Raw genomic sequence first — 26,338 nt, forward strand, 5'->3', positions numbered from 1 at the left:
GGTTTAATTGTATGCGCGGTTCTTTCCGTTGATATATATATAAATATAGTTCTACCCACAAAAAGGGTAAAGATTAGTATAATTTTAATAAAATGGAAGAAGTAAATATATATACTTTATATACTTAGGGATTATTTAAACGAAATTTCTTAGTAAATTATTTAAAACCGATAAGGGAAGTTATTAGGAGGAAGCCCTATTATATTATAGAATAAATAAAGATTTTTATAAATAAGAATCATAAAAATGTTTTAAAAATTTTAGGCTATTTTAATTTTTATACTATAGATTATTTATAAATTTAAATATAAAAACCCCCCCTTATAACCTTTAGAATTCTTCTTTTTTTATTTCTTTTTATATTACATTATACTTTTTTAATTCCCTTATTAATTTTAGTACCGATTTGATAATTGTTTGCTCCCTTCTATTGACCCTTATTAATTTTAATATAAATTTAATAACTATTCGCTTCCTTTTATTTACCCCTATTAGTTTTAGAATCATTTTAATAAACTTTTAGTATTTCGCTACTTTAATGATTCCTATTGGTTTTAAGCTTAATTAATCAGTTCTACGGGGCCTTATTAAATAAAGGATCCTTTGTTATTTAAAAGTGAGACGATTTTACAATTTTGTATAATATTTGCAATATAATCCGTTAATTTAAATAAATGGGTCGAGAGAAGTCTAATAATATTAAACTAGTGAAAAACCTTTATTTAAATACGGATATTTAAGAAATTTTCTTCGACGGATAAAACTTAGGTACGCTATAATTATTATACTTTCTACCCTTAAAGTAGTTTAGGTTTCGGATAAATAAAGAAGATATAAAATAGGTATATATTATCCAATTTACTATATATCCTAATAATATCCTATTCTTTTTCCAATACCCTATTTATATTGGCGGTTATAATACAAAAGAGGTGCGGAATTTAGTCCTAGATATCTATATGGAATAGTAGTCGGAAAATAAAGATTTTTATAAATAGGTTATTATCATTATATAATTAATAAATTCCGATTATTATAAGAAATAAGTTAAGTAGAAGGGCAATAATATTACGTTATTAAAATAAACGATCGTAAAATAGATTTATAAGTCTTTAATTTTATTAAACGGTTATATAACGAGAATTTTAGGGTATTCGAATATAGCGGCCTTATTTTAATATCTCGATTATAAATATAAATATATTCTAGTTATTATTTAAAACCGATAGGGGAGGTATATCCTCTTTTAATTTGTTCCTTTATCGGTTTTAGGTCCGTTTTGGGTATTTATTAATTATATTTTAATTTCTTTAATTTTTAATCCTATAAAATATTTTAAGATAAAATAATTTTATAGTAAAGATAGTTAATTCAGCGTTAATATACCCGATTAGAAAAAGTAGAAGGGTATTATCCTTAAAGTAATTGATTATTCTAATTATAAGTATATTTTACATATATTATTCTAGGTATTTAATTCTCCTAATTATACTTTCGCTATTTATATTAGCGATTTAAAGGTTATTAATACTAGTTTACTACTAGCTGAAAGGAATAAAATTTATTTGGAAGTTACAGTATTAGTAAATTAGTTTATATATTTACATATATTATAAATGTCGCCCAGTAGGGGAGGTAAGTATAAATATACCTAGTTAACCAATATACTAAATAAATTTATATAGTTAGGTTATATAATAAATAATTAATTCCGTACAATAATTTATTTTTATTAATATTACGGATCGCAACGTTTAATTTATAAGTCTATTATTAATAGCGCTAATAGCCCCGAAAGAAAAGGTAAGGATATTGACATTATTTTTTACATATTTACTATATAGGATATTGCGAGTTTAAGGTCAGTTAATTAGTATAAAGAAATTTTAGTAATAGTATTTAGCGTTTAGTTATTAAGATTTTTTCGATTTTAAATGATTTTTATTATTCCGTTAATAACTAATATATTATCGGTATCGACCCTATAGCTCTCTTCGCAATTGCGTACTTTCCCGACGCTAGCAATTTTGAACGCCGTTCCGCTAATATAGTATTTTTTAATATATTTTTCTATATTTTCTAATAATTAGGAGAGAGTAGGGCGATTTCAAAGGATTCTAGCGATATGATTGGTATTATTAATAGAAAATTTAAAGTATAGGATGTCCTTAAGATAGATACTATTTTATTTACTATCATTTTTAATTTATTATACGGATTAAATAATAATTTTAACTACGCGGATCTAAAATATTTGGTATTGGTTAAGAATTTTGATTCAATATTATAAATTTTCTTCTAGCCTTGTGAGTTGGGTTATATATTGGCCAACTATTAATTTGAAGATTTCTTTAACGATTTTAATATTAATATTATATTAGGCCGCTTCGTTATTAATTATATTGCTAACCTTTTAATTAAAAAGAAATTGGCCGCTTTTAGTAATTATTTTAATATATTTTAGGAAGATAATACTACGCATATAGTAGAGGCGCGTTTACAAATCCGATATTAAATAGCCAACCTAATTAATAAACGATACTCATTATTAAATACTTTAAAAGATTATTTTGTAATTTATATAATAATAGAAATGTAGGGCCGGATCTTCCCTATACCTTTTAAGGATTGCTCTCCGCTGCCGGTAGAAAAGGATATAATTTATTATAATATTAATATTTTGTACGAATATTATAAGGATGAAGGATAAGCGAATTGGGCATTAGGAGAAATAAGGAATAAATTATTTCTATTTTATTAATTAATTAGTAAGTTACGGTTCCTTCGTTTAAAATTAATAGGGGAACTATCCTTTTATTTCTTGTTTAGTTTTAATTACGTATTATTAATTAAATTTTTTAAATACGTATATAATCCGGTAATTTAAGAAATTCTTATTTAAATATATTATATTAATTAACGAGGTTAGTACGGGCAAGATTATTATTTATTTTATAGTAATTTCACTTTACATCATAGAATTAGAATATAAAGAAAGTAATAATAAGTTTATGGAGGCTTATTTTATAGTAATTCTAATACTAATAATATTTATTATTTAAATATTTATTAAAATTATTAAAACGTTTGGTGAAAGTTTAGAAGTTTATATTTAGTTGAATAAAGCCCGGGCGCTATTTATTATTAATTTAAAACGTATATAAACTTTAAATTAAAATAGATTCAATATATTAATATATTAATATATTAATAATAGCAATAAAGCAACTATTATTAAGATTATTATTTTAGCGGCGTTATTTATTTATTTTAAACAATGGGTAAGATTATACGAATTTATTTATAACCCTTCGGACTATTTTACTAGTTTTAAAAGTAAAAATATATTTTCGTAGTAGCCGGCGGGTAAAGTCGCGGCCGGTCTTAGGGTTAAAGTTAAGGGTAAAATTAAAATTAAAATTAATATTAATAAAAGCGATTTGGAGGCTAACGATTAATTTGACGAAAATAAAAACAATAGTACTTCCGAATAGTAAATTTATTACCTTCCCTATTAGTTTTAAACGATTTCTATATTATTTTTATATATTAATTTTATATAGGAATGAATTTATTATTAATTAAAACGGTTTAAATAAAGGGAAATACTATAAAATAAATATGATTAAATACGACGGTTTTCGCTTTATATAGGTTATTGCGGATAAGGCCCAATTTTTATATAATTTTAATAGTACGTTTTAGCAGTAAATCCGTAAAATCCTTTACAATTCAATAGTTTTTTATTTTACAATACCCTTTTTAAATTTAATATACAATTTAAGGGCATTCGTTAAGATATTATAAAATAATACCTAATTCTTATTAAAAAAAGAAGTTCGATTTTAATTTTAATACGTTTAAGATTTTAAAGATTTACAATTTAGGTAGCGAATTATACGTTTTCGAACTTAATACGGATTTTATAATTGTTGGAACCCTTTAAAAAATTAAAGAGGATTGGAGGTTTAAATAATAAGTCCTATATTCTGATTATTAAAAGCGTATTTTTTTAAAGGCGTTATTATAAATAAATAAACCAATTTTATTATAAAAAATCGTAAGTATTCTTTTTTAATAAAGGTATATATACTTTACTAACGTTATTAAACAATTAAATTATATACCCGTCGACGTTTATCCTTCTAATAAAGGTATATTAAATTTATTTTAAGTATAATAAGCATTTAATTGATAGGGTAGCGGCTTTAACCGATTTATATTTAGTATTTATTATTTAGTAGTTAAATAACGCTTTTGGCGGCGATTTTAATTTAAACAATAAATTGAAGGGCGTTAGGTCTATTTTAGTGTGAAGGCTATATTTCTTTATATAGGATATATTTATATAAGATATATTGTAAATAGATAATAAAATTGGTTGTAAAGTTACGGCGAAAATACGATTTTGGGAGTAGAATATTTAGTAAGAAATCTTCATTTTAAAAAAGGATAAAAAAGTTAAATTATTAGCTAGTTGAAACGTTAATAAAATTAATGTATTTATTAAATTGAATTTTAATAGAGGTTTGATATATATATAATTACTTTATTAATGACCTTAATGTTTTATTACTTATTAATTGTACGGGTATAATTTATTAGGTAGCGTCCTAATTTGTTCTATAAATATAAATTTTAAATAAATATTGTAAAGAATTATAGGTTAGCGAATATATTTTTATTATTATTAATTATTTGTAGATATAAATATAAATATATTTTATTAGTAGTTTAAAATCGATAAGGGAGGTAAATTTCCTTTAATATTTTCCCTTATTGGTTTTAGTCGTCGATATCGTTTAATATTTATTAGAACCCTTTGTTCTCCTTTTTAAAAGGTTAATTACGTTATTAAGGCAATTATATTAAATTAAAGTGCTTAAGAGTATACTAATATTATTTAGGATTAGAATAATAAATATACGAGAGTTAGTATTTTAATTTTTGATTTTATTATTAATATAGTTAAATTTAATATTTATATTTAATATAATATACGTATTGAGTTGGGGTTTATATAGAATATTTTAATACTTTTTTCATATTTTGGCCGATTTTATTGTATTAATTAAATTAAAATTAAAAAGTAGTACCTTTCGTAAATTAATAGAACTATTCTTAATTAGTAAAAAGACATGATTATACGTAAGGTTTATTTTCCTTCCTATTTCTCTTATTAGGTTTAGAGTTACTATATTAATCTTTTCTATTAATAGGTTTATATACTATAATTATTATTTATAATTATTTACGACGTTAATTCGCTTATATTAAAATTAATTATCATTTATAAAATTATTAAAATTATTTTTATTTATAATTTTAATTGGTTTTTATAGGTAGTTAAATTTTCTTAATATATTAATATATTTATATCCTTTCGTACGGATAAAATTGGGGCTATATATATTTATATTATTAAAATATATATTAAATAGAATTTGATTAAAGTAGGGGAATTCGAAAACAAATATAGCAATTATAGATCAATAAATATAATTTATTTCTTTTCTATTATTAATCCTATATACGTTAATATATATTCCAACCTTAACGAATCGGTTAACGACAGTAAATTATTAAAGGTAGCCTAAACCCTTTTTTCGGACGAGTAAAAGAAGCGTTACTTTACAGTTTTAATATAAATTTTAATTAACTCTTCTTAATCGGAATAGTAGTATTACGTTTTGAAATAGAAGAAGTTTATAGAAAAAATATTATAATTTACGTATATTATTAATATAATAGAGATATTTTTATTCGTTAATAGTTAAAGAATAGAAACAATAATTAATGCTAACCTTTTTATAATATTTAAAAAGCATTTATATATATTCGGTAATAACGTTACTTTTAATAAGTAATATCGTAAGGACGAGAGTAATTAAAAAGTTTTAGATAAGAATAGAATAATTATTAATAATAATAAAATTTTAATTGGCGGTAATTAAAATGTAAATAACTATAGAACCTTTATTAACAATAATGAATTAATTTATATAATTTAATTTAAAATAGAATATATAGATCGTTCTTTACATATATTCTTCGCTAAAATAAAAAAGGTATATAATAAAAAGTCCGCTGAAAAGTTTTTTAATAAATAGTATTTAGGGCGGGCCTTAAAATACGTATATTCGAAAGGGTATGTATATTATTGCTTATAATATAGCCTCTTTATAGAAAATAAATATAAAATTATAAAAATAATCGGGAGAGAGGATGATATATATAAAGTATATAAATTTATAATTCCTACTACCTATAATAGCGATAAGATATAAATTCCAGAGTAAGTTATCAATTACGTATACGAGAAATGCGTAATTAGGTTTGACAGTCCTATTTAATTCCGGCTTCGTTTAAATCCAATAGGGGTAGGAATAGGTATTTCCCTTATTAGTTTTTATAATAGATAATATAGTTTATATTTTAATATTCGTATATTACTACTTAGGATACTTTGGCTTTTATTATTTTAATTTGTTATATTAATATAGAGAGATAGATAATGATCGGTATGTATTTGTTTCGGATTTTATGGACTTTTATATATTTTTTTACTTTTATTGGTTGCGATATTTAAATAGTAGGGCGTAGAGTATTTATTATTTTTATTTATCCGTATAGGTTTTAGCGGTTATATTACTATTGTATTAGGATTAATATTTTTGGGTACTATTCCCCTTTTAGGCTTTTATTGGCGTTATTTTCCATATTTTAATAGATTTATAATTTTTAGGAGATAGCGTTTATTTAATTTATATATTATTATAATATTTACTATATTTTCTTCCCGTCTTTATATTAATGTTTTTATATATCTTTTGAGGATATTCATTGAATTGGTTTTTATTATTTTTAATATTTGAGACTTTAGTATACTTTAATATAATTTAGGGATTTTCGCGCTAGATTTTAATTTTTTATTCGGTGAATGAATACGAACTTTAACGCTTGAATTTATATAAGTCTATTTTAATATTTTCATTATAGGGTTTTACCGATTATTCGTTTTGTACATTCGCTTTCTAGCCTCGTAATTGAATAGTTTGCGAGTAAATAGGTGAAATATAATTAGACGTAGCTATATATCATATTAATAATTTATTACATACTTACTATACGATATATTAAGTTGTATTATATTTTAGAACGTTTATTAGTATAGTATTTTTGGGTAGCCTATTTTAGCTAATAAGCGTATATATAAAATATTTTTATTATATATTTAAGCAAATTTTTATTAAACGTTTTTATCGTTTATTACGCTCGTTTATTAGGTCTTTTCTTATTTATTATATTCGCTCCTTTATTTATATTTTATCGATATTTAAAATTCGTATTTATTTTACTATTTACTATAGCCTCTTCCTAATCTATTTAGGCTTTTATTTAAAATATTATTTAAAATATATAGAATAGTTATTTTGTATTTTTATCGGTCGTATTATTATTAGAGTATAATTTAATTCCTTTTATTATAGGGGTTATTGCTTCTTTTATTACCCCTCCCCCCTTTAATTGTAAATATACGATTATTTAAAACGCGAACCAAACGGAATTATAGGTATAGTTTATAGCGACCGTTTATTTTGAACTTTTTTAAGGATTGTATATAAGTAAATTGAATTTTAAAGTTTAATTCCTTATTCATCCTTTCAGCTAAGCTTTATTATTTAATTAATTATAGGCTTTATATTATAAATAAATTAGGATTTATAATTTTATAGACGTTATTATCGAAATTGTTATAAAGGTTATTATTTGGTATTTTTAACCTTATATATAACGTTTATTAAAATTCTTCTAAGGATTATATATAAATAGGTTAAATATTTAGATTTGGTTCTTTATATATCTTTTCGGTTAAGTTTTATTATTTAAATAATTGTAGGCTTCGTATTGTAGATAAGTTAGGTAAAAATAAAAAGTATTATTAACTAAATATTATAAGTATTTTATTTTAATTTGAAAAGAAAGAACTTGGGCAGATAATTTAACGCGACTAATAATAAGTATTTGGAAGTAGGTAGTTACAAAGTATAGTAATCCTAATTTATATATATTATATTGGATTTTATTAATTTATTTAAGCTTTAATTATTTCAAGCGAATAGTTACTATAGCATTCGGATAATCTTAAACTATAGTAATTTTACTTTAATATAATAGATTTTATTAATTTATTTAGTATATAACGAATATTATTAAAGATATTATTAAAACTATTAATAGTAGCGACGGCGATAGCGACAGTAATAGCGATAGCGATAATATGATTAAGAATATTAATAATAGCGACAACGATAATATTATTAAGAATATTAATAATAGCGATAGCAATAGCGATAGTAATTGCGATAGCGATAGCGACGGCGATAGTAAGGAATTAGGAGAATTATTATAGAAGAAGGTACGTTTTATAAAAGCGCGTAGGGTAGTATATAAAGTAAAGAAATAGGAAGCGAAGGTAAAGAAGATAAATAAATTGGATTTTTGGGTTTTGAAAGATATAGTAAGGGGATTTTATTTTATTGTTTTGTAAATTATATTAATTCGTTAGGCGTAAATAGAAATTGATAATCCTATTATTAAATAATCGGAATTTTCTTTTTATATTTATATAAAAAGACGGTTGTACTACTACTTATTTCGTTGGTATTATATTCTGCTTTAAATATATTTAATTGCTTTATAAAAATTATCCACTTATTTTTAATTAATTATTCGCTTAATCATTTATTAGAAGTCCTTTTACGTTCGTTATTTTGAAAAGTTCCGATTTTACAATTTAGGCGATTATTTTTATTATTTTACCTTTTAAATAGAAAGATTTTATGAAAGATTATTATTAACCGGATTATTTTTAGTTATATTTTAGACTAGGTATTTTTAACTTATTATTATTATCGTTTAATTAATTATACGGCGAATAAGGTTTTTACATATTATATTTTTAATTATTATTTAAGGAATAACGATATAATTAAGTTATTGGATATATATTTATTTATTTTATTAATCAATTAACGGCCGTTTGGACGCTATATTTAAATTTAAACTAGCCTTACCGCATTATATAGTTCAAAGTCAATTATAAAGAGAATTTTAATTTTAAAGGCAATATAAAATATTTTAATATTATAATAAGAAGAATAAACATATTGGAACGTAATTCCCGTTTATTAAAACCTAATTTCTTATGCAATTATTATTTCGAAGTGAATTGGTTATTGTATAAAATTTTATTAAATATAATAAATAAGTTTTTGGTTGACTTTAAGAGAAGTTATTTAAGGGAATTAATATTGCGGTGGGGAACGGATAATAAAATAATTATTCACAAGAGGTTTTATTATAAATAGGATTATTTATTAGAATTATAAGAATTGAAATAGTAATTATTTTTAAATATATATCAATTTTAATATTATATTATTACTCTTAATGTATTAGACGTATATTAATTATAATTAAGTTTAAACAATAATTAATTTATAATTAGTAATTTAGATTATACGAATTTGATATTAGGATTTACCATAATTAAATGCAATATTTATTATATTTTTATTTAATTCGTTATATAAATGGCTATTAATTATACTAATACATTAAATTAAATATAATTTTTCGAAAGTTTTTGTAAATGAATATTATAAAATGTAGAAATAAGGGTAGAAAGAGTAATTTAAGAGAGAATTAGGTTCGAAATAGTTCGGATAAATTAAATGTTTGACGATAAGGTTATAAAGTTAGAATAGAATATTATAATAGTTATTCGAACCCTTTAGGATTTGGTAATAGAAGTTTAAAATACAGTTAGAGGGAATTATAGTAAATTATTAAATGTTATAAAGAATATATTAGAAATAGTAGTTGTGAGTACGGCGGAGGTTACTTTAGTAAAAGATAATTAAGTATTCGTCCGAGAGGAGGTTAGGTATTTAATAATAAATAATAATAATTCCGATAGTAATAATTCCAATAATAATATTTTTAATATAGAATAATTATTAGGTTAATTATTTTATAATTAATATTAAATTATTAGCGGTTTATAGGTATATTATTAAAATTATTACTAGTAAAGAAACGTTCGAAAATAAAATTATTTATATTATGTAGCGTTTAGAAGAGAGTTAAATTAAAATGTCCGAATATTTTTTAATAATATATAATATATTAATTCTATTGATTTGAAGGAGTTCGCCGAATTTAATAAATTATATATAGATTTTTCGTTTATTTTATAAAGGTTGGAGGTATAGCCGTTAGTAAAGTAAATTAAATTTTATATTAAATTTAATATGTTTAAAGAAGGGATAAGGTTGGTTAATTTCTTTAGATTTTCGGATGTAGTAGAAAGTTATATTGAGGTAATTTAATAGTTTTTTAAAGAGTAGAGTAATTTAATAATTGATTTAATCCGCGTTGGGGGAGGAGAAATAGTAGTTAAATAGATTGTTTTTAAGGGTTATCTATTTATTATTGGGGAAAAAATTTCAGTAGAACAGTTTTTTGATTAGTTCCTTTATTAAAATATCTTCGCTTTAATACAATAAACCCCGCCATCATTATAAATATTTCCAATGCGTTTATACCTATTCCGTAATTTTTTAAAGGTTTATTTAATTTCTTTAAATAGAAGTACGTTTAATTTATAATTGCTTTTTAGATTTCTTTTAATTTATAATCCGGTATTTTTCTATAGGATAGGTTTTAGGTATTTAAAGGATTAGGGTATTTAAAAATATATTATTTATTTGTTTTTTTTTATAGTTTTTAAGAAATAATTTATATTAATATTTATATTATATATAGGGTAGAAATCGGTAGATGTTTTCGGTTTAGGGCGGTCCTTTACCGGAGTATTTTAAAATAGTAATTAATTAGTATTTTAAATAATGTTTTTTAATTGTATAAATTCTATTAGGGAAACGGTAGAGCGGGGTATAATTTTATTAAACCTTTAGAATTAATAGTAAATTTTATATTTTAAAATATTAGATAGAAGTCTAAAAGATTTCTTTATTATTCTTTTAGGAAATTATTAATAATTTCGGATAAAAAAGCTTTAATATATTCGAAGGAAAAAGTAAGATAGGATAAACCGCTTTACCCTTTTAGATTCCAATAAAGTAAAAGCGACGGTATATAGAGGAGGGAATTAGGGGTTAGTTATTATAGGCGATGCTATAGTTTGGTTTTTTTAAAAAAAAAAAAAAAAAAGTTGTATTTAAAATTATTATATTTTTAGAGGGCCGCTTCGTTTAAAAAGTCTTCGTTTAGGACGAAGGGGGCGAATTATGAAATAGTATAGATAAATCTATATTTTTTAAATAATTATAATAGTAAATATTATTTAAAAGAATATTTAATTTAAAGAGTTAAAGGATAAATACTTTAATAATATTCCGAATATTAATTAGCGCCTTCCCTTATTTTTATCTATTATTCGGGGTTTGAGATTATTATTAAGGTTGATAGTTAGTATACGTAAGAGTACAATACTTTTATAGATAAGGTTGAAGCGAGCGTTAAAGAGATTAATTTTTATATAATTTTGGAAATACGCTTCAAAGGGTTGTTATTTTTTGAATTATTATTTTCGATTTTTAAATTGTTCGATTCGTTTTCCTTTTTGAGGCGTTTTCTTACTTTAAGAATAGTAGCTTTCGGCTTCCTCTTTAATGTGGCGGGCGATTATAAAATTATTTCTATTTTATTATTATTAGCGCTTTCTAATATAGTTTTTAAAATTTGGATACTATTATTATAAAAGTCCGTTATTTAATTAAATTATTTGAGACGTTGCTTAAGAAGTAAGAGTTCCCCTTTTAATTAGATTTTGTTCTTTTCGAATAGTTGGATTGTAATTAGATAAATTTAATATTTGGGTGTGTTTTTTACTAGATAAGCGTTAGAATATTTGGAAATAGGATAGATTTATTATTCGGAACGGATGTGCTTTGTGGCGTGCCTCCCCTTAAGATTAGAATTTTGTCCGGTTTTTAATATAAATAATAAAATTTAATAGGATATAGTTTTTAAAGGATTAGTATTTTTTATACTTTTGTCTATACTATATTAAAGTTCGGTATTTTTGGTTTTCTTTAGGTCTTAGTATTTTACGGTTATTAATATAATAATAGGGAGTAAAGGTATTAGGTTATAGAAATATATAAATTCTATTAGGGAAATGGTAGAGCGGGGTATAATTTTATTAGATTTTTAGAATTAATAGTAAGTTTTATATTTCGAAATATTGGATAGAAGTTTGAAAAGTTTTCTTATCGTTCTTTTAGGAAGTTATTAATAACTTCAGATGAAAAAAACCTAATATATTCGAAGAAATAAATAAAATAGGATGAATTATCTTAGTTTTTTAGATCCAACAAAATAGAAGCGATAGTATACAGAGGAAGGAATTGGGGGTTAGTTATTGTAAGCAATATTATAGCTTAGTTCTTTAAAGAAAAAGGTATATTTAAAATTATTATATTTTCAGAGGGCCGTTTCGTTTAGAAAATTTTTATTTAGGAGGAAGGGGGCAAATTATAAAATAGCGTAGATAAATTTGTATTCTTTGAATAATTATAATAGTAGATACTATTTAAAAGAATATTTAATTTAAAGAATTAGAAAATAAATAATTTAATAATATTTTGAAGATTAATCAGCGTTTTCCTTTTAATTTACCTTTATTATTATTTTTAAGTAATAGTTTTTCTTCTTTAATTTTAGGGCTCTCTTAGAGAATTATTTTTATGGCGTATTTATTGGTATTAGGTAGAGTAATGAATATTAAATTTTACTAAATTATTATATAATTTTTATAGAGTATTAAGCCTTTTAAAATGTTGTTTATAGCCGCTTTAGTATTCTTAAGAGAAGTAGCAGAGGTTTAGATAGGATTTCATTATCCTTTGAAGCGGCTTTTAATATTGTATTAGTATTCGATTTATTTTAAGATAGTTTTAAACTTTCAGTCTTAGTTGTTTACAATACGAAAGTAGATTGTTATTAGTATTATTTATATTAATAGAGGTAGGATAGCTATTTTTATTATTATTTTAGTTTCCCGAAAATTATTTATAGCCTCCTTAGCGTTATTAGGGTAAATAGTAAATTTCGTCTTTATATATTTTATTTCATCGTTAGAGTAAACGGTTGATTTTATTATTAATTATTTTATTTTATTATATTATTTAATTTTATACAAATATTTTAAATTATTTAATTATTATTTGATTATTATAAATAATTAATAGGTTTATTATTTAAATCCGATGGGGGTAATTATAAATATTAATGATAGTTCGTTTAAAATTTATAGAGATACTAGTTTTTTTATATATATAGCTTCCTTTTTTTATAGGAGTTTTAAAATCGATGGGGGAATAAAAGGTTAATTCCCTCATAAGTTTTAAATATATTAATTTTTGTATACATTAATCTTTTCTTTTTATAGGGGTTTCAAAACCGATAAGGGAGTAGAGGGTTAATTCTTTTATTAGTTTTAGATGCGCTAATTTTTGTATACATTAGTTTCTCTTTTTATAGGGGCCGGTAATACCGGTTCGTTATTATTCTTTGGAGTTTAGACGAATATTAATATATATTAGTCCCTTCTCCTTTCCCTTATTAGATTTAGATAATAATTATTATGATACTTCATTAATTTTTAGAAAATTTATATTTAGAAGCCCTAATACCCTATATAAATTTTATTATATTATGTCATTTTTGAAATAGTTCTGTAAAATACGAGATTTACGCGAGATTAGCCTATATTAATTGTGCTTTAAATTATTTTCGGTTTAATTTATATAAATACTTAAAGATTCATTAGAAAGGGCCTATATGAAATTATTATTAGAATTAATACTATTATTAAGATATATCCGTTCGCCCTTAGTATTATCGATAATTATTTTTCTTATATTTTTTTCTATTTACTTAGTGATTTTATTAGGGTTTTAGATTATTATTTACTTATTTATTCATAAGGGTCGGACTTCCTTTATATTGAAGGTATTAAATTTTAATTTTAGTAATATAGTGAGTTTAAATTATAGGATATTAGGGGTATTAAATCTTAAGTTATTAGGTAGTCGGAAATTAGTATATTTTTACCATACTTTTTTATTCCAATATATTACATAAGTATAATTAATGAAGTTTTTATTAGTAAATAGATTTGTATATTTACTAGTTTGATAAGTTCGTATATTATTTTGAATAATTTTATAGATAGTTGCAGTATATAAATCAATAGCGGAAAGTTAGACGAATATAGTTTTAGTATTGTAAATCGAATTTTTATTCTACTTAATATCGAATGTAAAGGAAGTATTAATATATTCGAGGGCTATATTAATTACTTTTTATTAATTATTAATTATAAAATATTATATTATATTAGATTGTAGGATAGTATTAGCGAGCGGCTAGTTTATAATTTCGGGGTAAAATAATTATATTAAAGAAAGTATTTCGGGCTTATAATTATTTAATTTACCATTATAAAATAGGATGGGAAAGAAGTTTATTATTTATTGTAGGATGTTATAATCTTTTAAAGAGATAGCTTTATTGAGTATTATAAAGATACGGATAATTTGTAAGTAATAATAAATATTACAATAATTAATATTCATTATCTTTAAAAGCATTTTATATTTAAATTAAGTAACTGGAAAAAAGATTTTATTATCGATAGAAAATAATTGCTAGTTAATAGAATTTTCTCTAGCGTTTAATATAATTCGGCGTATAGAAGACTTAATAAACTTAGATTTTGAAATATAATTATAGTCGACGAGTTTAGCGATAAGAAAGGTTAGGATTTTAGAAGTAAATATATTTTTTTAATAAATATTGACTATTATAGAATTTTGTATTATATTGTTTTATTCGGATGCCTTTTTTAAGGCTTTAGATATTTTTAGTTATTAGGGGTTAGAAAATACGAAAAATTATATTAATATAGTTTATAAAGATATAAAAGAATATAAGTATAATGAAAATTTATTATTTGCAATTATAGGTATAGTTAATTTTAAACTAATTGATGATAATATAGCGGATAAAAGACGTCGTTTTGTTAGTTATTGTAGACGAAGATAAGTTGATTACTAAAGTTATTTTTATTTAAATTAAGAATATTAAGGAAAAGTTTATTGTATAAATAATAAATATTAATATTTTTATTTTTATTTTTTATAATAGCCGGTATTTAGAGAATATAGTTTTTGGCAGTTATTAGTTACTTAACGATTAGGAAGAGAAGGATAGATTATTTTGATTTCTGCCCGAATATAGCGGTTAGTCAATTTTTAGTAAAATAACGGATTATATTATCGAAGGATAGCGGCGTAATATTTAAGTAATTAAATAATTATTTTAATTTAAATTTAATATATAGGCGCTATTAGGATATTGTAAATAGGCTATTAATATTAGGATTATTAATAAGGAGATAGGTGGTAAGGTTTTATATTATATCCTTCCGACCGATATTAAAACTTTCTATACGGGTTATAAAATTGAAATTATTATAAATAATAATTATATTTAGGTAATAATTAACGCATTTAAGGTTTATTTAGAATTATGTAAGTATACAAGTGGATTTATAAATATAGGGACGTTTAATTCCAATAAGGGGAATTAAGTTTACCTTTATAGTATTTAAATATACGTATTGTAGAGATGTTAATAAATCGATGAATAATTTATAGGATAATTTTATACAAACAAACTATATTAAACCGGGCTAATATATTATATATATATAATTATATAGAATTATTTTTAAAGTAGATATTGAATAATTTTAGGATAAATATACTTATTTAGGGTGCGTAGGAGTTTATAATAATAAATACTATTATAATTATACGATTACGGATTTCTCTTTTTATTCGAGTATTATCCTTTAATTTATAAGAATTTTAGTGGGCGCGTTATTATATATATAGCGCGGTGAGTAATTCTATTAATTCGGGGGTAATTTTTATTAAGGTTCTATATACGGAACGAAGACGAGAGCGAATTTATATAATATTAGAAATATTCTTAACAGTAAGAATATTATTAGCGAATTTATTAATAATGAATAATATAAATGCTTTTATTACTTTTAGTTTTTGTATAAGTAATTTAAATTCTATATAGAGGGAAGTTTAGAAATATATTCGGGGTAGTTTCTATTTCTTTATTATTTATTCGTTTATTTAAAATTAGGTAGTAGGTTCTATTATTTATTCGTTTATTCGAGATTGGGTAGTGGGTTCGTTAGAAGAAAGGTTGGTATGATTTTATTCGAAATATAAATAAATATTGGTATTTAACAGTACTTTGCGTACGATAGGTTTTTTAAGGGCGTTAATAAATATATTAAAGCGTTTATTATATTATTAGGATATTATATTTTTTTTATTAAATAAAGAAGTAGATTAAGTATTACCGTAAATTCGTCCGATAATGATTTTTAATATAAATATTAATAAGTTCGAATAATTTTTGAATAGGGTTTAAGATATTAGAATTGTTATTCGAAATATTTATTTGAGAGGTATTTATTTTAGAGGCCTTAGAAAGGGGTTTTCTATTTAAAGTATTTGTTTTAAATGTAAAGGGTTTATTAGAAGATTCGTTGGAGGATTTTTGATAGGGTTCGGTATATAGTAATTAGAATATAGGTAGAGGAAATATAAATATAGAAGTTAGTTAGGTTACCTAATATAATTAGTAGGATATAAATATATTATTGATATTAAGAAGAATAGGAGAAGAGGGAGGAGAGAATAGGATTAATAAATATATAGTATTGGATATGTGTATAGGGCGTATATATAAAGTATATAGTTACGTTGAGTCGTATAATAATATATAGAATATGTTGGGAATATATAATTGGTTTACGTATAATAGACTTTTTTGTTTATGTTAGGTTTAGATTGTAGTATAGCCGCGTCTCTTTATTTTATAGGTCTAAATAGTATAATATTATAATTAGTAGGTGGGTAAGTGTAGTGGAGATGTTACAACTATTTGGACCCGCAGGTATAAAGAGACGTAAGGGCTATGCGTAGGTAGCTAAGTAAATGAGACTACGAAATCCTAAACTTTTCCTTAGTATTCCGGTATTAGACGATGCATTAGATTTGGTGAAGTTTCCGTCCTTTTTGTGAACAACATTACCCCCGGATATCGGATCTTCTTAAAAAGTTCCCAAAGTATCTCTTGTACTTCCTAGAAGCTCTTATTCAAGTTGCATCTTTCAGATCCTTATTATCGTAGTGCTACTGCTTTTCCTTCTTAATTCCCATACAATTTGGGCTCTCCTATATTAAAGTGGTGTCCCAGAATTTAGTGGCCCACTCTCTTGCAGAGAGTGGATGTAGTCTGGCCAGCCTTCCCTTACAAAAGCCAACCTCACACGCACGGGTATCTCCAGCGAACATCCTTATCCTCAGCGAACGAGCGAATATACTAACCTATAGCAAGCATACTAACCTACAGCGTATTCCAAGCGGGCATCTGGGTTTTCACCAAGCGGTTTCCCAGCGTAGTAAGTATTTTTTTTGTTCTATTTCTGTGTTTTTTTTTTTTTTTTTTTTTTTTTTTTTTTTTCAGGTTTGCCCTCCTGGTTGCGGCCTTGATTGCGTGACTGGCTAGCCCAATGTTGACATTGTGTGTTTGCCCCCTTTCGAGAACCGTTCACGCTCAACCACGTTGCTGGAGTCGCTGTGATGGGCGAAACAGAGTCATTCCAGCGGTTCCTGGCTCGGCAAACTCGCACAGACGGGACTTGCGGGAGCCCCTGAGCGGCCCGGAATCAGGGAACAACAAGGCAAAAATAGGGGCGAGCATCATGGCAGTTTTGGGAATTGGGATGAAGGTGTACCTGTGCTATACATTCCAGGGCATAGAGGTACATGCTATCGAATATTTTTAGAGCGAGCGACGCCGGCCCCCTAAAGTGGGTTAGCTAGAAAGGTCTCGTGGATCCTGTCACCCGGGAGCACTTTAAGCCTTATCACTGTTCGGTCACTTCGGTGGTTCGGGTTCCCTTGACCAGGCCGTGACAAGCCGTTGTTCACTTTGTTCGAGTCATTTTGTCTTTTCCCTCCCTTCCTTTCCTGTTGCGCTTAGACACACTGCGATGCGAATATCAGAAAGCGAGCGCTGCTAGAAGAGGGATTGCTCAACTATTCAACACATCAACTACCACGAACGAGCGACATCGGGCGACAGAGATAGCTACCTACCGACACGGTAAACAGCATGGCAGCCGAATCACTACTCCGGGCCGTACTTCGGCGCAAAGTCGAATTTCTTCGCCATGTCCGCCAGCGCCGGGCGCATCACTCGCACAAGCCTCCGACGGCCGGCGAGCAGATTCCGACACCGGGCAATGTCCCTACCCTTCCCTTCTGGCAGCGACTCGGGCCCCTGACGAGGGCGGCCATGGCATACGCGCGCGCCCAGCGCAAGAGGCCATATACCACCCAGGTGGCCACGTCGCTGGTTATCTGCTTCACTGCTGATCTCTCGGCGCAAAGGATGGGCGGGAGGGACTATGATCCCAAGAGGACGGTGCGGTCGCTGATTGTCGGGTCCATATCGTCAATTCCCAGTTATAAGTGGTAGGCGCAAGCCCTCCCTGTTTTTGTCTTGTATCGTATAAAGGATTGTGAGACTGACATATTTTGGCTTGCGCCCGCAGGATGTTGTGGTTGTCCAACAAATTTAATTACTCGTCGCACATCCTCTCGCTGGGCACCAAGGTGGTGGTCAACCAGATCTGCTTCACCCCGATCTTCAACACGTATTTCTTCGGCATGCATGCCTTTCTCGCGGGCGAGAGCTGGAATAATATCGTGGAGCGCATCCGGGTCACGGTGCCTGTGAGCTTTGTCAACTCGTGGAAGCTCTGGCCGGCCGTGACGGCGATCAGCTTTACGTTCATCCCGATGGAGTACCGGTCGCTGTTTGCGGGCGTGGTCGCGGTTGGGTGGCAGACGTATCTGAGTTTCTTGAATCGGAAGGCCGAGGATGGAAAGACGATTGAGCCGGCGCCGGCGCTGGCGGTAAAGGCGGTCGAGGCTCCAGTAGTTGCGGGATCGACACAGGCGGCGGCGGCGGCGTGACAAGTAGAGCTATCGACGCGAACAGAGATGGCGACGGCGGCTGTGAATTAGCGGATACGGCGGCGATAGAGGAGGGTGCATTTTCATCGGGGAACCTAGAGGAGGGGTGTTATTTTGGCATTTTGGGGTTGCATAGACATCATTGCATGGGTCGGCGTTCTTGTGGGCGGTTTTTGGTTGCATCGACATGAAGATATCGTGTCAGTTGAGCGAATACATTTTTGTTGTTTTTCTTTGGTCTACGGGATGCTGTGTCACTGTCCTCAAAGAAGGGGCACTGATGAATCAGCCGAGGGGCACATGGCAGTGGGTGGGTGGTCCCTGAAAGATGAAACCATAGATGGGAATTATAGTGGGTGGAGTCAGGTACCCGCCCGTTCATCCAGTTCCTGGCGAGTCGTTTAAATCGACTGTGTCTTCTGTTTAAATCGACTGTGTCACGGGCGGTCCCGAAGGTTAGGGTTAGTTAGGTTAGGGTTAGCGGTTAGGGTCAGTTAGGTTTAGTTCCGGGGGTGCAGGGGGCCGGCGAGAGGCCCCCGCGTGTGAATGTAAATTCAGCGCTTCGAAAAAGGTGTTTTTGAGCTCTCGTTGTCGTCGTTCAAGATGATGACTTTCGGTTATGACTTGGTGGTGATTGCGGACGCGGGAAAGCGATGCCAAGCTTGAGGTCTTGGCTGTCTCTGACAGCGAATTTGTATGGCCCCACGCCGTCGATTTAAACAAAAGACACAGTCGATTTAAACGGGTCGGTTCCTGGTTGACATCAGCCCAAATTCAGTGGGGTCTCCGCTCTCGGTGAGTCGAGCGAGAAACCTAACTGCCCGGCGGGGGAGCCCCGACCGGGACACCGTGGAGCTTCCGGCTCGGAGTCGTCCCCGTCCATCTAATCGTCATCGTCATCTCCACCCTGTGCTCTCTCGCTTCGAGTCACCCAAACTTTCCACCAAAACATTGAGTGTTGGCTTGGTCCAGCAAACACTCGACAGCCCTCACAATGGCCGCCCCCTACCTCAGGACAAGACCTGCCCTCTCAGCGGCCCTCCGCCCTCTTGCGCCCAAGCCAAGACTCCAGTCCTTTCCTCGTCGCCCGAACTCGACAACAACGACGACCACCACCACCACTACCGCTACCCCTACCCCTACCGAGCCCACCAAAGCTGCCGTCGCCGATCCCTCGATCCTCCCCCGTCGTCTAAAGCTCTCCGCCTACGCCGCCGCTCTTGCTGCCGTCCTCGGTGTAGGCTACTACTACGCGACAGACACCCGCGCCTCCGTCCACCAGTACCTCGTTCCTCGCCTCCTTCGCACCATCTACCCCGATGCCGAAGAAGCTCACCATGTTGGTACTGCCGCCCTAAAGGGCCTCTATGAGGTTGGCCTTCACATTCGCGAGAGAGTTCCCGAGTATCCCAACGGTCCTTTGTCCGTCAACGTTTTCGGCAAGCAGCTCCTCAACCCTATCGGCATCTCTGCTGGTCTCGACAAGGACGCCGAGATCCCCGATCCTCTGTTCGCCCTCGGTGCCGGTGTCGTCGAGGTTGGTGGCTGCACTCCCTTCCCTCAGGAGGGCAACCCCAAGCCCAGAGTTTTCCGCATTCCCTCCGTCGACGGTCTGATCAACCGCTATGGTCTTAACTCCCGCGGCGCTGACGCCATGGCCACCCGCTTGCGCGAACGCCTTCGCAAGTTCGCTCGCTCTGTCGGTCTTACCGAGAACCAGGTGCTGAACGAGGAGGGCACTGATGACATCCCTCCCGGCAGTCTCCACCCCGGCCGTCTCTTGTGCGTCCAGATCGCCAAGAACAAGAAGACGGACGAGAAGGATGTCAATGCTGTCATTCGCGACTACGTCTACTGTGTCGACAAGCTTGCCCCCTACGCCGATGTCCTTGTCGTCAACGTCAGCAGCCCCAACACCCCCGGCCTACGCGACCTGCAGGCTACCGAGCCGTTGACCAAGCTTCTTTCTGCTGTTGTGGACGCCGCCCAGCAAACCAAGAGGAAGATTAAGCCAAGAGTCATGGTCAAGGTTTCACCCGATGAGGATGATGATACACAGATGGAGGGTGTTGTGGAGGCTGTGTGGAACAGCGGTGTTGACGGTGTCATTGTCGGCAACACCACCAAGCGCCGGACCGGCATCGTTCCCAAGGGCGTCAAGCTGATCGACGACGAGCCCAATATTCTCCACGAGGAGGGTGGTTTCTCAGGCCCTGCTCTGTTCAAGAACACTCTTAGCCTGGTTGGGAGGTATCGCAAGATGCTGGACGGCTATGCTCTCAAGTCCGAGTCTGACAAGAGCGCTGCGCAAAAGGTTCTGTTCGCCTCTGGTGGAATTACCAACGGTGAGCAGGCCTTGAAGGTTCTCAATGCTGGTGCCAGTGTGGCCATGGTTTACACCGGCATGGTCTACACCGGTTCTGGCACCATCACCAGGATAAAGACCGAGATGAAGGAGAAGCTCGCTGTCAAGTCGGCGTAAGGCTTCTTGGGCGGGTATACTCAGGATACTATGCTGTAAATAAAACGTGCGTCTCTTACCAAAAATACCCTTCTTCGATCTCTCTTGAAACGCCCACCTCTCACCTGATGAAGCACATTATTTGGAATGGTACCTGGCTTAGATCTCGAATATCTTCCCGGTCGGCCCAAAATGGTTTCATATGGCAACCAACTTTGCGGTGAACTCCCGAAATGGGCTTACATGCCGACCCGAATATCTGGACGGCTAGGTACATCTGTTTGTTCGAAACAAGAGCAGACCGCTCCGAGCATTCACGAGGGCAAACATGTGCAACTCTCGTGCCATCTGCGTCAACCCGGGGATCGAGTAACCATTCAAGGTCGACGATTTAATGAGCTTCAATGTTCTGTTCACCAGGGCAGTCGCATCATTTCTTCGCCTACTATTCACGTCATGAGGCTGGAATCTCGGTGCCTGGCGATGTCAAGCTCACACAAGGATCAGCCCCAGACCATGATGCACGTGGCCCTGCTTAGATGTGTAAAATATCCAGACATCCCGGAACCTTCGTGTCTTGTTTCATCCGCATCCCTTCCACACTTCTTCCACACTTCTTCCACACGTCATGCATGGCATCATATGGGAATAGCCTCCTCCCGTATCGTGCGAGTCTCTGAAACTCATACCATGTAGCTGACTCCCACACCCACGCAATTAGAAAGACGTGGGGTGGTTCAGCTTCCTGTTCTGTAGCATTGAGGGAGCCTTATCAGTAACTGCCTAGGTATGATAACAATGGGAAGGGGGTTGCAACTCTGTACTCAGCTCAGGGGAGGACTATCGAAACTGTGACGACGGACGAGAGTTCCCGCGTATAACTAGCCCTGACCTACTCGGTTGGAGGGTAGTCCCGCGATATACAAAGTCAGTTAAGTCAACAGCCAACAGCCGCTGGGAAAGGGGATGGCTAGAGACAGTGACAACATCTTGTATCTTGCATCGGGAAACGATGCCGCTTGTGTCATGACATGTATCATTCCATGTGGTACCGGGTTATGGGTTCTCACAGAAAAGCCACTTATCATTCATTTGATATCCCCTCGGTCGGCCAAAGAAGCCTGTCTTCAACTTTCAACTTGCACAACTCGGGAGTCACGAATCCAGGAAGTGAACAAATCCGAAGCAGGGTATCACAACACAATCTACCTCGAGGAGGCTATGCGCCCGTTGTTCTACGTTCTACACACCTCAATTCCGGCGGCACTTGGTAGTACCAAAGGAGCGACGGAAAGGAAGGAAGCCGGATCTCCCTCATCTACATACAAAGAGGTGCCCATCGTACATCTGCATATGCGCTGCTGTGTGAGTGTCACAGGCACAGGCACAGGCACAGGCACAGGCACAGAGCTCTGTCTGCCGTGAAATGTAGGTACCTATCGAGAGACAGGGCATCGCATATGCACAAGGGAGCGCCATTTCACGACCAATAAATGCAATATATTTTGCTCGAGGGCCCCAAACATTGCGTTGTCTATTCAACCCCCGAAATCGATAACCGGGGAACGTGGGGGCTCTGGACCGTGGGTGTTTAAAATAGTGTAGGGGTGTGTGTGTGTGTGTAACCTTCCTTTTTCCCTTCTCGATGATTTCTCTTCTTTCTTTATTAAAGAAAGATGCTGGCTGGAATGGCTTTCGTCCCTGGCTCTTTTGCTGCTCGTGGAACAATCGAAGTTTGTTACATACGCAAAGACGCAGAACGGCAACGGGCCGGATAATACAGGGACACTGTGCTTCTGATAACATGGCTTCCGTGCTTCCATACATTGTACATCCATCCCTACAACAGCCATACCGAAAGACGGATGTAGGTAGGCTGGTTACATCTGATTACACACAACAAAGGACATACACGATGAAGCCGGGCAGTCGATATCAAGATGTGTGTGTGTACGCAGACTACCCAGTCCCGTGGGTGACCAGTCCCCATGTAAGGGGAGACTGGACGGAGGCCGGTGACGGTGACACTAGACTACCTAGTCCAGTACTACTTCTGTGGCTCTCCATGTCTCCGTCCGTGTACGCCGTCATCATCATCATCATCCTCTTTTCCCCATGGTTGTGATCCCCTCAAATACCGCACGCAATCTTTATTGTTCGGCATACATACCCTTAACGCCTTGTCTCTCTTTTTTTGTTTTTCTCTCTTTCTTTCTCTTCACGATGGGACAGCAGCTAGCACGTGGGAAATAAGCTTTGTGTTTCACCACACTTTTCTACTTAGTTGACCTTATCTTCGGCTTTGGGGTTCAGCCTCTTTCTTCCTGGTCATACCTTGTTTCACGGGCCAAAAGGCCCAGAAAAGAATGGGAGCTATGGTGGGCCTGTCTCCGATCTTGAGGCGCTGCTCACTTTGGGAACTTGTTGTTGTTCAGGTTCTTCTAATCCTGATTCTTCTCTCCTCGCCGGTGAGAGCATATAATATCACAAAGACGGCTATATCAGAGATCTTGGAGGGTTATCCTAGTTGCGCGGTAGGTTTAGTCTACTACTTCCATCCATTCAACAGCTGAAACACCATGATTACCTACCTCTCAAGCCTCGTCTACTTTCACACTCACACTCTACTACCACTCACTACTCTAAGAAGAAAGACAGACAGACCCACAGCTAACACACTCTCTCTCTTCCCAGGATGACTGCATAATCCCGTACCTCACTCTCTTTCCCTGCTCCTTTTCACCCACCTCCACCTCCTCAACCTCGTCCCTCGAGCCCCTCCTCATTGACTGCCTCTGCTCCCCTGAACCGCACCACCGCCCCTCCCTAACCTCCTGCTTCTCAACCTCCTGCCCACCCATCCCCCTCCTAACCGCCCTCAACGCCACCGCCACCCTCTGCCACGACGTCCCCCGCAACCGCTCCCCCCAATTAGTCGTCCTGACCCTAACCCTCGGCATTCTAAGTCCTCTCCTCGTCCTCTCCCGCCTAGCTTTCCGGCTCCTAACCCACCCCTCCGGCCGTCTAGGCCTAGACGACTGGGTCATTTTCTTGTCCATCCCCCTGGGAATCCCTTACACCATCCTCATCTGCTATTCACTAGCCAAAGCAGGAATAGGGAGAGACGTCTGGACCCTGAGCCCAAAAGAGGTGACGGAGTTTTTGAAGGTGTTTTATGTGCTGATTGAGTACTACGTTGCGATAATGGCGTACGTCAAGATGCCGTTTTTGTTTATGTATTTGCGCATCTTTGGGGAATCTCGAAAAACGAGGAGGGTGTTGTGGTGCACGCTGGGGTGTGTGGGCATGGTGGGAGTGGCGTTTTTGTTGCCGGTGGGTTGTAGGCCGGTTAGTTTCTTTTGGGAGGGGTGGGATGGGGAGCATGAGGGACGGTGGTGAGTTTAATCTTTCATTGTGGAGTTTTGGATTTTGGGTTTTAGATGGGGGGTTGGGCTGGCGAAAGGGTGGAGGGAGGGTGGTGGTGATGAGATGATGGTGTTGATGGTGTTGCTGGGATGGGGGTGGGTAGGTATATTCGAAGCGGAATGGGGAAGGGAATGAAGTAAAAGTGAAAAGAGAACGGATTGCTGACTATGTTATCACAAAAACAGTGGCAACGTCAACACCTCGGCATGGACCCAGTCCATCGTCACCATCGTCCTCGACCTCTGGATCATGGCCATCCCGTTGTCTCAGCTCCGGAAACTCAACATGGATTGGAAGAAGAAGTTGGCCGTTGGTTTGATGCTGTGTGTCGGAGTCTTGTGAGTTTTCTTCTCTCCCTTCTCCCTTTTGTCTTACCCCGGCCCGTTACTAACATCCTCCCAGCGACACAATAGTCTCCATAATCCGCCTCCACTCCCTCCTCGCCTTTCAGCCTTCCACCAACGTCACCTGGGACTACTACCCTGTGGCCGTCTGGTCCGCCGTCGAGTACCACGTCGCTGTCATCTGTGCCTGTCTCCCGGCCATGCGCCAGTTGTTGGTCAGGGTGTTCCCCAGGTTGGAGAGTAACATCGGGAAGAGCAACGCTAGTAACGGTGTCGGTGCGGGTGGTGGCGGGTGTGATGCGGGACGGAATACTCCCAGGTCTGGGACGCATCAGTATCAATGGCATGGACAGTCGAGAGGCGTGAACGGCCGGAATAGAGGGCCGCGGACGAGGGCAATGGCGGCAGAGACGGAGAGTGAGAGGGAGATTGTGCTTGGGAGCTTCCGCAGGAGTGCTGGTAGTAATGACGTGGAGGTTTTGGAGGTGGATGATGTGGAACGAGAGTCTGCAGATGGGAGGATATTGGCAAGTTCTTCGATGGACAGTACAGAGAAGCGAGAGGGGTTCGGGTTGAGTATTGTCGGCTGTTGGACGGAGGATGGCGGTCGTGTAGAGCCGGAAGGGTTTCCTTCAAGTAGACGATAGCTTTGTATATTAATGTTTATGTCAGCCTTGGGACCATCACGCCCTCGCAGTCGAGTCCGTGGATTGTACGTACCACTTGATGCGGTGAAAGCGGATTTTGACTGCGTGAGGCCGAGTTCCTGCTTTGTCTTGGCTGGTTCATATGAGATATTCACGCTTGTTCCTGAAGGATCTTCATATAGAAATCTTGAAAGGATGAATAAAGATCAACAAGGATGACATATGACCACTGGTACTCCGAAGTCGAGTCCTGCAACTGGCAGAACAGAACAACTTGGTTATACAGCCCAA

General features: G+C 33.2%; 2 protein-coding genes across 2 annotated transcripts; both read left to right on the plus strand.

Annotated features, from left to right (window-relative positions):
• Positions 1-18,303: 18,303 nt before the first annotated feature.
• On the plus strand, positions 18,304-21,651 carry B0H65DRAFT_511346 (uncharacterized protein; the record flags this gene model as incomplete). Its single annotated transcript, XM_062828477.1, has 3 exons — positions 18,304-18,665; positions 18,746-19,165; positions 20,184-21,651. The coding sequence occupies 3 exons, from the start codon at positions 18,304-18,306 to the stop codon at positions 21,649-21,651; spliced, it is 2,250 nt and encodes a 749-aa protein (XP_062678443.1).
• A 1,745-nt stretch (positions 21,652-23,396) lies between these two features.
• B0H65DRAFT_591396 (uncharacterized protein) lies at positions 23,397-26,047 on the plus strand (the record flags this gene model as incomplete). The annotated part of the gene is made up of 4 exons (XM_062831097.1): positions 23,397-23,497; positions 24,325-25,025; positions 25,242-25,394; positions 25,459-26,047. Exons 1-4 carry the CDS (start codon positions 23,435-23,437, stop codon positions 26,045-26,047), a joined length of 1,506 nt encoding a protein of 501 aa, XP_062678444.1. The 5' UTR covers positions 23,397-23,434.
• Between the last annotated feature and the right edge of the window lie 291 nt (positions 26,048-26,338).

The sequence above is a fragment of the Neurospora tetraspora genome (genome assembly GCF_033439725.1).
Source record: "Neurospora tetraspora strain CBS 560.94 chromosome Unknown B0H65scaffold_7, whole genome shotgun sequence".
NCBI lineage: Eukaryota > Fungi > Ascomycota > Sordariomycetes > Sordariales > Sordariaceae > Neurospora > Neurospora tetraspora.